Source organism: Thermobia domestica, chromosome 11 (genome assembly GCF_964235325.1).
Source record: "Thermobia domestica chromosome 11, izTheDome1.hap1.1, whole genome shotgun sequence".
In the NCBI taxonomy this organism is placed as follows: domain Eukaryota; kingdom Metazoa; phylum Arthropoda; class Insecta; order Zygentoma; family Lepismatidae; genus Thermobia; species Thermobia domestica.
Window position 1 is genome coordinate 17605826 of NC_137464.1, and position 15509 is coordinate 17621334.

The 15509-nt window shown below is 36.2% G+C and overlaps 1 protein-coding gene across 1 annotated transcript in view; it reads left to right on the forward strand.

The window, feature by feature from the left end:
* The first annotated feature begins 275 nt into the window (after positions 1–275).
* Positions 276–15509, forward strand: part of LOC145663928 (cancer-related nucleoside-triphosphatase homolog) — a 32471-nt gene continuing 17237 nt past the window's right edge. Inside the window, exons 1-3 of the mRNA XM_081730133.1 lie at positions 276–536; positions 945–1107; positions 9051–9138. Coding sequence (XP_081586259.1) covers positions 485–536; positions 945–1107; positions 9051–9138 — 303 coding nt within the window. The 5' untranslated portion in view covers positions 276–484. The remainder of the gene's footprint in view (positions 537–944; positions 1108–9050; positions 9139–15509) is intronic.

A 15509-nucleotide genomic window follows, 5' to 3' on the forward strand; every position in this document is an offset into this window, starting at 1 on the left:
CCATATTGATACTCCATAGCAAAACCAGACGGACTATTACTAATGAGTACCGTAAGCTAATAAGAAAACTGTGTTCCGTTGAGGAAAACCGGCAGGGTTCTAAAACATTTACACGCTTCCTCTTTAATTGTAATAAAATATGTAATCAATCTGGCAACTAATCCTCACTAAGCCGTTATCATTCGCTCGACATTACTGTGTAAATTGAGTATTGAGCTTTGAAGAAAAAAGTAACTAACTAGGCTACTAACCCATATTGACTTAGTGCGCTAGCAGCATAGATCCTTCTTCCTGGACCGCTAATGACCGAGGCCCCAGGAAGCGCAACATGAAACAGGATATTTTTTTATGGCTATATGATGTCTGTCATTGTAAAAATGTCCAACCCTGTTAGAGATAAGCAGAAACATTTAAGCCGGGTTGTTGATTCGTTTATGTTGTAATGTTTTTCCCAGATATATTGGAAAATTGATTTTGAAGAAGAATGGCATTGAGGTCAAAAAATACAAGATTTATTTTGTTAACTGGTCCACCTGGTGAGATACTTCCATCTTATTTAGGAAACTTTTTTTTAAGTACTAATCTCAAACTAGCCTTGCACTAATAGCGTTGGCTAGTGTTAAACTAAAAATAGCTTGTTTTATTCAAATTTTTGTTGCATATTTACTGTACGGATCCACAGATTTGTAAAATTTACAGAACAAATTTCTAATAATATTCTAATGGACTAGTATGTAAGAAATCTGAATAGGTTGTGTTCTTACCTGTGAGATGCTTATCTACGTAAAAATATATGACATTAGTGTTGTATCGCTTTAGCACCCGAAAAATTGAAAAAAAGTAAACTACATTTTTCAAGTTGTTGTGCGTGTACTAATTACACAAAATAGCTAAGTGCTTTACAATAACTAATAATTATGATATTTTACGTTTTTTAATGGCAGGTATCGGGAAGACTACCCTTGTAAAGAAAACGTGTGAATGTCTAAAGAGCAAGGGTTTATCCATCAGTGGTTTCTACACTGAAGAAGTTCGCGCTGGTGGAAGTCGCATTGGATTTGATGTGGTGACGTTGGATGGGAAAAGAGGTTCTTTGGCAAGAACAACGTAAGTTTTTTCATTACAAAACGAAATATGTTACGCGCAGTTTGCTCAATTTAAGTAGTTACAAAGTCTCTTTTCTAGTTTGTATATATAATATAAATAGAATATCTACATCACGTTGTTCAATACCCAATATCTTTTCAAAGGTTAGAGCAATTCAATTCTACTTTCAGGGTTTTTTTTTTTTAATCGAATTTGGAAATGTATTTTCCTGGTTTTTCGATCTTCAGCTTCCTGTATTTTTGTCTATTTCTCAAAGCATCGACCAGTTGTGTTCATGGGCGGCGATTAGGGGGGGGCAAAGGGGGCATTTGCCCCCCCCCACTTTTTTGAAGTAACCCATTAATGTATATAGTTTCATTTAGAAATGTAAAGTTTTTGTATGTATTACTGGTTCATAGAAAAAATGGTGCCATATATTTGCCGTTCCGTGAGTAGGTATTGGTTGTCTTCCCGTGGAGTAAAGAAAACTACAGGAATTGCGTTTTAATTGCCACAGAAAATAATCCCAAAATTAACCTGTTGGATCACAACAATTTCAGCATACTTTCACTTCTTACAAGGGCTTGATATATTAGTCAGTCGCTTTGAAACTAATTCAGAGAGCATTTCGCAGAAGAAAAAAGTCTTTCACAAGTTATTTTTTAATTGCACAAAAATTGACAGTTCCTAAAATGTCTTTTCTTTTTAAAGTGAGGGGGGAAAAGCGTAATAAGAAACAACTTCTACCTTTTCCATTGTTTTGTAGTGTAATGTATGAATGAAGTGGTGTGTTAGAGGTGTACGAGTGTATATACAATTAAATTTAGTGAATTCAACATAATTCTAGGTTTTAGTGTTATTTTGTATAACTGGAGTATGGAGTGATTCTAAGTAGTGTTATGTTTTGATGTGCTCCAAGAAAATTAAAACTGGACCTAATGGCAACGAACATGTTTCGGGAAGTTGCAAAAGCAAATATTTCTTTAAATGTCGTAGCATATGCTTGTAGTATTTACTGTCTTTCATTTTCTAAGAGTAATAATATACATTTAATAGCATGTGTGGAATTAAAAATTAAGTTGTTCATTAATCACTGTTTCAATATGACTTTTGCAAAACAAACATCATTATTAGAGGCACGAGTTTTTCGCATTACGCGACAAAATGAAATGCATCAGAATTAAGTAATTTTCAGTTTCTTGACGTTTTGTGATATTCTATGTGTATTTTCATTGTTTTATGTAGTGTGATAAAACGCGAAATTGGCAGTTTTGCGCGAAATTTTAAACGTACGTTTTCATTAATTTGGAAACCCCAGTTTTCCGCTGTTGGAACGGTAGAACGTGGCATGAACGGTGCATTTTGGGTAATTCAGATAAAGAACATATTGCAGGGCCTCTTTGGTGGAAAAACTAAAGCACACTTACGTTTGTTACGAAGTGAAAAGGGGCTAGTGTTGAATGTGACTTTTTAAAAATGTGCATAAAGATCATTCTTGAAGCTTTCTTCGCAAAGAGAAGACTCCAAAACTATAGAAGTATATGATGCTTTGGGAAAGCTATTTGATCCTTCTGTAATTGCATGTGTCAGTGAACCAGACATTGTTACGTTAAGGAAGTTCTTTTTTTTTAAAGCTTGGCCTTCATTAAAAAAAAATGAAAGCATCTGATTATGAAGTACCGCATTTGGAGTTTTACAAAGCACCCTATGAACTCTTGACAAGTGATTCGTCTGGAAAGTACAGTGTAATGAGTATTTTGAATGAACAAAAGTTCTGAAGTGATGATTGTTTGAAGTTTGTTGTAAACGCACTTACATATGTATGGCTTCCAACAAGCAATGCCAATTGTGAGAGGTTTCTTTCCCCAAGTATGGACTGGTGATAAGTGGCAAACGTACAACAATGAAGGAAAATGTGGAAATGTGTAACATGCTTATGTTTAATGCTTAAATGTAACTTGTGCTTATGTGTTTTCAGAAGACAGCAAAACTTTCCTACTCATAGTAAGTTTAATTACTGATTTTCTTTCATTTGATTTTTTTTTAAATATAATTTTCTATAAGTGAAATTTACAATGTCAAGTGCAATATTCAGTGTATTTTGTTTTTAGGTTATTAATGGTTTATTTCTGTAGTGATCTATGAATAGAAGGAACAATTATAAAAATGTCGGGGAATATCTTTTTCACGAGAGCTAAAAAATGCAGAAGTTATTTGAAAAATGCGACAAAACGCGAAATAAGAAAAACAAAACGCGAAATTTTCAAATTCTTAGTGCGAAAAACTCGTGCCCCTAATCATTATTTATTATCATGATTAATATTATCCTTTCTATTTTTTGTTTTGCAAATTTGTTATTCAATAATCTGATCTCACAGTTTTCCAAACAGAATTTTAAGATGCTCATGAGCAAGGAATCAAATTTCTTCTTACACTTTCGTTGTTTAAGAGTACAAAGGGCTACTACCTACTGGCGTTGCTCTTGTCAATTTACTTAATAAAATATGAAATATTATATACGGTATTTTAACTGAAAAAGATAGTATCCTATTAGTTATACAACCTTTCGTCAAATAAAATATTAGAAACAAGCAGGAAAACTAACATTTATATGCAAATATTCAGATCATGTCTTGCCCCCCCCACTTTTAACGTCCAACCGCCGCCACTGGTTGTGTTCTTCTTCCTACCCTTCCTCTTTCTTCCATTTTCCCTCTTTCATATTATGAAGTCAATTTTTTCATAAAATGTGTCCAATGCAGTTAGTTGGCCTTCCTACGACGGATGCTGGCTAAAAATGTCCTTTTTTCTACTATCCGTGTTAAAACATCGTTTGTTACTCCTTCCCAGTAGCGTAGCGTGGTATTTCGAAATGGAAATGCGAAAGTTAGTCACTTGTGCGATACAATACAATAAAATACATGTTCAATACGTGTCCTCCCTAACAAGTTAAAAGATTCACTATGCAGCAAATGTTGATTCGATGACTCGTATTTTCGAGTTTTCGTTATGAAATTACCCAATTCAGAAACACCGTTTCAACACCACTCTTGACTCCTTTGCCCCAAACCTAATGCAGACGAAACAAAACATTTTATTTCTTACAGAGCACCAAGAAAGCCAAGAAAATCACGAAGACTGAAATGTTCGTAAATGATTACTAACTGTGGTTTTTATGGAAAGCTTTGGGGTAGGTCGTCTCCCTTTCAGGGAGCAACTCTGCTTGTAAATAAAACAGATATGGAAGTTGTTAAGAAAAAGTTAATTAAATTTGTGTCTGGTACTATTATCGCAGTTATCATTTGCTAAAATTTAGTAAGTAATACTAAATACAAGTAAGTAATACCTTGTTGCAGCTGAACACTTTCCACGGCTTTGTCTATTAGTTATAAACGTAATTTTCTTCATACTATATTAAAACAATAAAACAGCTATTCATTTCAAATCACAACGCAAAAGAAACTCTATACCGCCAATATTTTCTGGACCACCAATGATCAGTGGTGCTAATCAAAAGTATAGAACGCATGGGCGTAGCCAGGTAGGGGTGAGCCGAATCAAGCCTCATTTAGGGCAGTGATATAATAAATGATTTCCATTGCATGCACTGTGTTTCACATATGAGCCCACTGTTCCGACGTTTTTCAATAATTTATCACAATAAAAGGATTGTAAAGCCATGTTCATAAAATAAATTAAAAGCTTTATATTTAGCACGGCATAATTTGCGCTCTTCCCAAACAATCACTGAACACAAGTAGAAAATTAATAAAAGTACTATACGACTGAGTCTGCTCATTAAGACCCGTAACCAGCCACTAAAGTTTAGGGGAAGGGCGTACGTATGCTAGAGGGTCCAATCGTCACAATTCTAAATCTGTTTGTATCAATGACTACTCACAATAATTGATTTGGGAGGCCAAAAAAATTTAGGTAGCCAGGCCCCCTAATTGCATGCCTGGTGGGGCATACAGAAGCAAACGCGTGGATTACGTTAGAAACTAATGAGCAATTGTCTCACTCCTTCTTCTGCCACTAGAGTTGTGACGAGAAAACTCGGTCCCACTGTTGTATGAACATTGCTTTCAGCATAGTTCCCTTTATTTCTCTCTTATGGGCAGCTTCTTTCTTCACATAACATACTTTTTTTTTTTTTTTTTTTTTTTTTTTAATGTTGTACTTTTTTTAATGTCGCCCCTAGAAATTTGTCATCTTGGGTCCGGACCTCAGGTGCCCGTTCATGGTGTGGGCCTGAGTGTATGTATCATTTGAAGATGCAAATAGAAAGCACCTAAAACAACTCTGGGGCCTGTTTCTGTGTGTCTATTTCGTTGTCAGATATCCAGATACTGAAGGGCCCAAGTAATCTTTGCTAGGGGCGGCGGTTGCTAGCTCTCTTAGCCTACCAGATCGGTGACCGTGGGGGCCGCGGTGGCTCAGTGGTAGAGCGTTCACCTCTGGTGCTTGGGGTCCCGGGTTCTATCCCAGCCCCCGCCAAGTGAACTTTGTGGTGGACAAACACCGTGTGCGTGGGTTTTCTCGGGGTTCTCCCGTTTCCTCCCACTTTCTTCATTCCACCATTTCATTCATTACTCATCATCACCGTCTCCTTTAGCCTAACCGGCATAACCGTGGGACGTAAACCTCAAAGATTTCATTTTTCGGTGACCGTGATTCTACAGAATGCATTATATTTATGCTTGTGTATGTGAGCTCTCTCAAAGAGTTTCTGGCTACGCTCTGGGACATAATATTTATTTATGGTGTAGATTAATATTTGCCTTTAATTATGATTACAATTACAGTGCATTTAATTACGATTAAAGTATAACTATTTTTATACTATCGCTGACATAAGCGACATGCTTCATAATGGCGCTGAACTAACCATTCCTGATTTGTTCTATTTCCTTGACGTTAGCGCTCGTACGTTCTGTACAGAAACCATAGCTTAGTTCAAAATATGTAGAGTTGGTAATACGAGAATATTGCCAACTCTATCTATTTTGCCAATATTGCCTACTCTTGTATTTGAGAATACGCCAACTTATATCTAAAGCAAATGTAGGATTGCAAGGGATAACGAGAACTAGGAAAATAAGGAGTTGGGCATGCGCATTCGACAGAAAGCAGACGAAAACCTCATTGCTTGTAGTAGACCTGGATGCCCAAGGAGCATGGCATACGACAAGAGGAAAGACAGAAAATGTGTATCTGAGTGACGCGTTGCGTAGGTTCCGCTTGTCAAAGCAAGGCGAGAGACCGCATCCAGAAGATTGCAGTGGAAATAATTGTGATAATTATAAACAAACAATTTATATATATAATGAAATAGTACTTTTCCCGATTAACAGGGGATGCCGGGCATACCGGCGTTCCCTTACGCTACGCCGGTGCTCTCTCCATCCATTTTATCTTCTCTAACTTCCGTAATATCATATCTTCGAACCATATAGTCCAGTACTCCATATATAGCACTTAACATCTTCGGAACTCCAATATTAAACGTGCTTGTTAGGAGTGATCATTTCTTGTTGAATGCCTCTTTGGCTATGGCAGTTCTTGATTTGGTTTCTTTGGAGAAGTAAGCGTCTTTTGTCAAAATACTTCCCAGATATTTAAACTGATCGACCTCTTCAAGCTCTCTTTGTGCTATTCGTAAGGGTGTGTTTACACGGGATATTCTTATGAGTTTCTACTTTTCGATGTTCATTTCCGTCGCATATTGTTTGCAAGTGTAAACTGTTCTATCCGTCATCTAGAACCTTTCCTTGGTCCTAGCTGTAATAATCATTTTCATACCTGACGTTGTTAATAATATATTCTCCAATCTTGAAATCTCTAAATTCATTAATGCTTTCGCGTAAGCATTCACTGAACACGTTGAAAAATTATCTAACTCTACTGCCTATAGAACCCGGAAATTCAATGCCGCGTTCACAAAAGCTCTCCACTTACTTCTGTCCTTAGCCAACTACATCCAGTTTCTACTTTGTATTCCTATTTCTGCGAGATCCATCTTAATATTGTCCTTCCATCTGCGCCTAAGTCTTCCTAATGGTCGTTTTCCGATTACATTTTCCGTTAAAACTTTGAAAGCATTCCTACTTTCATTCTGGCTACATGACCTGCCCACCTGAGCCTTTTAGACTTGACGACCCTAACAATGTTGGGTAAACCGTATAAATTATGTAGTTCCTCGTTATGAAGTTTCCGCCATTCCCCATTCACATTCTTTTGGGTCCGGATATTCTTCTCAGGATCTTGTTCTCAAATACTTTCAGTCTATGTTCTTCCCTTATAGTAAGCGACCATGTTTCGCAATTATACAGAATAACAGGCATGTTTCATATATTTTAAGCTTCAAACTCCTCGACAGAATTCGCGACGACAAAAGATTTTGAACTCAATAATAACACATTTTCCCTGCTTTCAGGCGACATTTAATTTCTTCGTGAATATGATTTTCCTCTGTTAATACTGATCCTAAATATTTGAAAGCATCCACTTTGTCGAAAGCTTTATTTGATATTTTCACGCACTCATAATTTGTAGTATTACGATCTCAGCGAACTTTCGTGTATTTAGTTTTCTCTTTATTTCTAAATCCATGTTCTTGCTAGCGTTTAATAAGACCTCTGCATTTTCTTTCTATTATTCTCCTGTCATTCCCTATCAGCGTTACATCACCAGCATACGCCATAACCTGGTGAATATCATTCAGCTCTAGACCCTGGTTGCTGTCTCTGATTTCCCTTATACCATACTCCCGAACAAGGTTCAATAGTAATAGCGACAACGTATCTCCTTGTTTCAAGCTATTTTGGACGTGAAAGATCGTGCACAATAATTTTCTGGCTTGTACTTTAGTTTGTGATGCATTAAATACATGTTAATTAATTTAACGAGTTTCTTTTTTTTTTTTTTTTTTTTTCGGTATTCCAAACTCTGTATGAATGTTGTAAAATTATTTTGTTAAAATAATAATAATAGTAAAATTATGTTTCACGTTCACCAAAAATTTTGGGGGTAAACTGTTATCAATTCCTCAAAATTTTACTCTGGTATCATTGTTTTCCCATAAACTAGTTGGATGGCACATGTGAATAAATAATGATAAAAAGAAACGAAATTTCTAATTCTACGTTCCATACGTCCCACGTTATGTCTTGTAGGTTAAACGAGACAGATGATTAGTCAAAATAAATTATGGTGGAATGAGAATGTGGGAAGGAATGGGTAAATTCCAATAAAGTCGACAGACATGATTTTATCGCCCACACACGCCCTGCCCTGCGTTCGAATCGAGGCCTTTTTACACCAGAGATGACCTCTCCACTGCTAAACTACTGTGATCCCGTGAACTTTAAGTCTTATGATTTTTTTATTTATTTATTAATTTTTAAGTTTTCATTCAGCCATAAGTGCATTCACATAAATTGTAATGAAATAATGAAGCAAGAACAAGCTATTTTTTTTTTTTTTAAATTTTATTTATTTGTTTATTTTAATAAAGGGCCAAGATGGCTGATTCTGCGGCTCAAGAAAAGCACAATTCATGGCTGCAAAAACAAGTTCATCATGGAAACCTGTTCTGTGCCAAGCCTATCTTGTCAACATTACTGTCATTAAGATTATATTATGCGTAAAGTACCGATCATGCATTACTCCGGTCCTACCAGAATGTGGTGTTTTCTGATGGGCTTTTTGCGAGCATTGAGAGGGGAAAACATGTTCTTCAGGTCTCTGAGTACCAGATTAAAGAATACGTTTTTGGAATTTTCTGCTTGCCACTATTTCGTAAAAATTAAGACAACCTTGTTGTAACCCAGTACAACCTGGTCTGTTGTCTGTCGAATTAATTAATAGCATGTAGAATTTCCACATGTGTTTCCCGGATTTAGCACTGGATAGATCTTGACCAAGTTACGTGCATATTATTAATATGAGATATTTTGTTCCAGAGGCGGCTCAAGCCAGTTCATGGTTGGTCGGTATTCCGTAGAAGTATCATCTTTTGAAAGCCTAGCGCTAGAAGTTTTCAAGACTGACGTAAGTAGAACCGAGCTGAATCATTTAAATTAATTTGTAACCTTTCGTAGTGTAGAAAGACGAGATTGTCTTTCCAACAATCAATACGTGCTTTCAATTTTTATGTTGTGAATTAAAAGATCATTATAAAAATTATGATATAAACCGTGAAAGACTGTTCTGCCATGTTATTTCATAGTTTATAATAGACATGATGAATAAAGGTATTTCTTTGTAACTTGAAATCTCTTATCAGTAATGGAGCTTATATGAGACGAATTAGGCACATGAATGGAACCTAACACTTTGTGCCTCTAAGATTCAAAAATGAGAAAGTGGCACTGCAGTAAGAAAATCGTATGTAAATTTAAAAAAAAAAATGTTTTTTGCTTCTACTGGAAATGTCTGATTTCCGTCCATACGTCAACGGTAGAGTACAGTGATTAAAAATTTCCTGCTTCAGACACATCATTGATTTTCTTGCTAATACGAAGATGTTCCTTTCAGATGCATCCACCTAACTTAATGCCTCTTAATTTCTTCTTTAATGCAGCCATCTAGAAATGTTTTGTTCCAGTTAGACCTGCTATTAATTCCTTAGTTTCAATGTCCGACCTTGACTTTCTTGCGAAGTTGTTAAACATCATTTTCATATTTTCCGCATTCATTTTTAACTGGACTTCTTTGCTCTCCGAATTAAGCTATCATATCATGCAGTGAGGTGATGCTTGTAAAGAGAACGTTGTCTTATCAACAAAATGAAAGTAAATCAGATGTTTCCCTTTTATACTTTTCCCTTCGTCTCCAGTTCAAAAACCGAAGTGCATATTCCAGTATGTTTGTAAAAATCTTGGAAAAATATTATCGTCTAATTTTTACAGTTGGTTCATTTGTAAATGTGATCAATAATTTCGCTATTTTTCAACACCACTAGACCACCATCGTGTTCTCCGAATTGCATGAATTCTCAGTCAACAAACGCGGCACACAACGGAAACTTTTAATTTTAATTTTCTATCAGCTGTTCAATATTTGCTCTTAAATTCAAATTATTTTCTTTTTAAGCAAGGTCTGTTTTTCTTAATCAATCCCTTCTAAATACCTCGCTTTTTTTGTGAAGTGGTATCGCGTCGTACTTTGCGATTCAAAAGCATGGAAATGCGATACAAATTGAAAAATAATGAGCAAGCTGAAAAAATATTACTGGTGCCTTCCATTTCAACTCAGGCAAAAAAAATATAAAATTGTACCATCACCATCTCAGATATTGTTGAAACTTTTTTAATAGCAACTAGACATGTTTTTAAGAGACCCATATTTTTTTGTTTTGTCGAAAAAAATTTTCCCGCCAAGTAACGGGCCATCAAAGACGGGGAGTACAATTTATGAATTGTAGAAGACATGGAAAATGGTCAATTTCGGAGCCTCACCATTCGGCTATGGAGACAGGTAGAGTTATAATTCTTGTTGTGGTATGTACATAGGGATATAAATAAACTATATTTTATTATAGTTTGGTTTGCTCATGCGTATCTTTTTGTACATAAATTAACAAATGAACGTCAATTTATTTGAAAAGTCGAAGTTTACGAGTTTTTTTCGAGCACTTCCGGTTCGAATTTTAAAATTCTGTTTTCACGGTTGGTAAGACCTAGTTACCCGCTTTCCGAAAAAAATTTTGTATCGCTTCTGTGGTCAACCGTTTTGTCGCAAAAAATTCGAGAAATTGTAAAATTTTCAAAAATCGCCATTTTTGGGCGCCATTTTCTCGAAAACACCATTTTTTAAAATTCTGAAATTTTGTCAGATGGTTCAACTTTACCTGAATAATAAACACACCAAATATCATTCTCGACCAATGCTTCATGGATTAGCTGCAGCCTTTTAAAGTTAGCGAAGTTTCGCTAATTTTGATGTCAGAATTAGCAACACTGGGGACAATGAAAGTGCAATGATTTGATGATGTTTGTGGTTCACATTTATTAAATGAAGAATAAAAGGTTTTCTTGGCTGTTTTTTTTTTTTTTATTATTTTGATTAAAAAGGCTCTCTGAAATAGTAAAATGAGCCTCCCTCTACTCCTCCGTTTTCTTAAACTGAAGTAATCTGAGGTGGAAATTACGATTACGAAACACACAAATTTCAAGTTCACTTACTTAAAATGGTCTTCGGAAACAAAATTTCACTGATTTTTTACATGGACCAATTATTTGCTTGGTTGTTGTCTTCTTTGCTAATAGCATGTAACCGTGCAGATGCTCCAATAGATGTTGGTGGTTCACTCATAGCTCATCCAGGAGTGGATCTAGGGGGAAGTTTGCCGTCCCCCCCCCCCAGAAGAAGAAACTTTCTTATTTATATATAAATAAAACCCATCCCAGAGTTTGGAGCTCTTAAAAGTAGCTCTAAGTAGCAGTATTACAATCCCCCCCAGAAGTCCGTCCTGGATCCGCCCCTGCGTAGCACATTGTCGATAGTCACAACACACTTATTTTCACTTCTCTTATGCTCTTCTGGAAACCTGCACCCTGCTGAAGGTTCATGTGGAAGCATAAACAGCACTTAAACTTCACGTAATTCATGATTTATTCATAATATTTCTGCTACGCACCACTGGTTATCATACATACATGTATATAACAAAAGTTCCTTTTTGCAGATTTCTTAAATCTACACTTTGAATTGCAAAGGTTCGATTTTGGGGGAAGTATGAAGTTAGTTCATTGTGACCCGTTACTGCCATAAAGCCTTCGCAATTTTCCGAAAGCCAAAGATAACTTCGCTGAATACCAGTTACCGGTCGCATACTTTCCCTTTTTTCTTCCTGAAGTCGTCGAATTCAGTTCCAGGTAACAAAACGAGAGTAATACCCTGAGTTTGTGCTTGCACTATACTCACGAATTCTCCTGCGGTTTTAGTGGGGATGCGGCGGTGGCTCAGTGGTAGAGCGTTCACTTCCGGTGCTTGGGGTCCCTGGTTCAATCCCAGCTCGTGCCGTTCTGCATTCCACCATTTCATTCATTTCTCATAATCACCGTCTCCTTTAGCCTAACCGGCATAACCGTGGAACGTAAAACTTAAAGATTTCATTTCATTTTTTTTCTTCCGCGGTTTTAATACTGTGTATCTGTTTTAGCCTAAGGCTATGGCGCGTTGCCACATTCTTTGCCCCCCCCCCCTTCCCCACTACCGTCGCAGAGACCCTTGCATGGCCGGTTTCACTGCAAAAACACTGCTTTATCGGACCTGTCTGCATCTCGAACATCTGAAAGCGATTTTTAAAGTGGCATGCAGCACCATCAGAAATCACTGACACGGTTTGGGAAATTGTAGACACTTATTTTCACGTATTCAAACCTTTTTCTATAAAATATATTTTCGCTTTTCTTCGAGTATGTTTAGAATCTTGTCTATGACTATGAGTACATGAGCCGAATCGTGTGTTTTATCGTCGTTTATTACAACAAAACTGTCAATTGTTTCATATTTCGGTGATAACTCTGAATTTCACTTTGCAGAATAACAGTCCAGTTTTCAACGAAGTGCACATGAAGTAAAACAGAATTTGTATCTTGAAATTTTATACGGTTTTCGGTAGCAATTGATTCTCTTTGGATTTTCTTGATGTAGTCATGAATTACAATTCTTACAGTTAAACCAGCAATGTACGATACAAAAACAGAAAGTGGCACTTTTTTTTTTTTTTTTTTTTTTTAACGAGATCATTATTCTCCCATATGGCATACGTAACCACTTTCATTTTCATCAGGATCAATAATTAAAGACACCACACTTATTTCTTCCACTCCAGGACATTCACCACATTCTTGAAGAAGACAGCTGTCATTTTCTACGGATCATACTACTAAAGGAAATAGGTCACTCATGACAGCTTCAATACAGGTTGCACCTTTGATTTGTAGCAACGCAGTAGCAGCTAACTTAAAATTTGCACAATACACACACACACACACACTTCCCTCTCAGGTTGCGGACTGACACACTTTAGTCGAATACTATAAAATTCCAAGTGACCCATTTTTATGCTGGGATTGTTCTGTTTAAAAATTCAGTAAATTTCTTAGGAACGCGTAAGAAAACGTTTCGAATTTTTTTTAAACTTTTTGTCATTTTTCGATCACTGTAATGACATCGCACTTAATTGAGACTTTGTCTGGAGCATTCCAAATCATACTGAGGTAATAGTTTAGGCCTTTTATAGATCATCAGAATTCATTGGATGGCCATTTCAAGTAAACTTAAAATTTGTGTGTTTCGTAATCGTAATTTCCACCTCAGATTACTTCAGTTTAAGAAAACGGAGTAGGGGGGGCTCATTTTACTATTTCAGAGAGCCTTTTTAATCAAAATATTAAAAAAACAGCCAAGAAAACCTTTTATTCTTCATTTAATGAATATAAACCACAAACATCACCAAATCATTGCACTTTTATTGTTCCCAGTGTTGCTAACTGTGACATCAAAATTAGCGAAACTTCGCTAAATTTAAAAGGCTGCAGCTAATCCATGAAGCATTGGTCGAGAATGATATTTGGTGTGTTTATTATTCAGGTAAAGTTGAACCATCTGACAAAATTTCAGAATTTTAAAAAATGGTGTTTTCGAGAAAATGGCGCCCAAAAATGGCGATTTTTGAAAATTTTACAATTTCTCGAATTTTTTGCGACAAAACGGTTGACCACAGAAGCGATACAAAATTTTTTCAGAAAGCAGGTAACTAGGTCTTACCAACCGTGAAAACAGAATTTTAAAATTCGAACCCGAAGTGCTCGAAAAAAATTCGCAAACTTCGACTTTTCAAATAAATTGACGTTCATTTGTTAATTTATGTACAAAAAGATACGCATGCGCAAACCAAACTATAATAAAATATAGTTTATTTATATCCCTATGTACATACCGCAACAAGAATTATAACTCTACCTGTCTCCATAGCCAAATGGTGAGGCTCCGAAATTGGCCATTTTCCGTGTCTTCTACAATTCATAAATTGTACTCCCCGTCTTTGATGGCCCATTACTTGGCGGGAAAATTTTTTTCGACAAAACAAAAAAATATGGGTCTCTTAAAAACATGTCTAGTTGCTATAAAAAAAGTTTCAACAATATCTGAGATGGTGATGGTACATGCTCTGCCTGAATTGAAATGGAAGGCACCTACTATTATTTCAAGAAACTTTTCTTTGAAGGATCGGTTGCTGCAAAAAGAAAGAAAAAAAAAAAGACTGAATTATAAAATAGTTTTCCATTCTATCTTTCCTTCCCTTTGTTGGTTTGTTGCTAGTGGGTCATCCTCCAAACCTTCTCAGGTTTCAGGTCATCCTATCCTTGTTTCTGAGTGTGTAATAAAAAAAGAAAAAAAAAAAAGACTGAATTATAAAATAGTTTTCCATTCTAACTTTCCTTCCCTTTGTTGGTTTGTTGCTAGTGGGTCATCCTCCAAACCTTCTCAGGTTTCAGGTCATCCTATCCTTGTTTCTGAGTGTGTAATAAAAAAAGAAAAAGACTGAATTATAAAATAGTTTTCCATTCTATCTTTCCTTCCCTTTGTTGGTTTGTTGCTAGTGGGTCATCCTCCAAACCTTCTCAGGTTTCAGGTCATCCTATCCTTGTTTCTGAGTGTGTAATAAAAAAAGAAAAAAAAAGACTGAATTATAAAATAGTTTTCCATTCTATCTTTCCTTCCCTTTGTTGGTTTGTTGCTAGTGGGTCATCCTCCAAACCTTCTCAGGTTGCAGGTCATCCTCTCCTTGTTTCTGAGTGTGTAATAAAAAAAGAAAAAAAAGACTGAATTATAAAATAGTTTTCCATTCTAACTTTCCTTCCCTTTGTTGGTTTGTTGTTAGTGGGTCATCCTCAGTAGTATGGGTCTGACTATAGGACACTTTGGACTTTGACCCCGATCTTTATGACGTCATAGGTCAAAGGTCAATGACCTTGGCCCGGGGTCAATGACCTAGGGGTACATAGGACCACCCCCTCTAAATTTTGGCAGGGGTACCATGGCCCACCCCCTAAATTTTGGCAGGGGTACGTAGGACCACCCCCTTAAATTTTGGAAATTGCCAAATCTAAAAATTTGGTATGGTAGGGTAGGACCATAGTATGTACCTCTATCAGTATTGGGGGTCTATGTCGTTCCCTTTTATGGGTAAAAAATTGCCAAAAATTCAAATTTCGGAGGTTTTTGAACTAATTTATCCCCTTGGATGAGGTGCTATTACCCTATATGGTTACATGGGCGTATACAGGGGTTCATTCCCTTTCATAAGACATGGGTATATTGATGCACCCCTTGAAAAATTTGGGAGGGGTACCTTGGCCCACCACCTAAATTTTGGAAATTGCCCAATTTAAACATTGGGTATTATA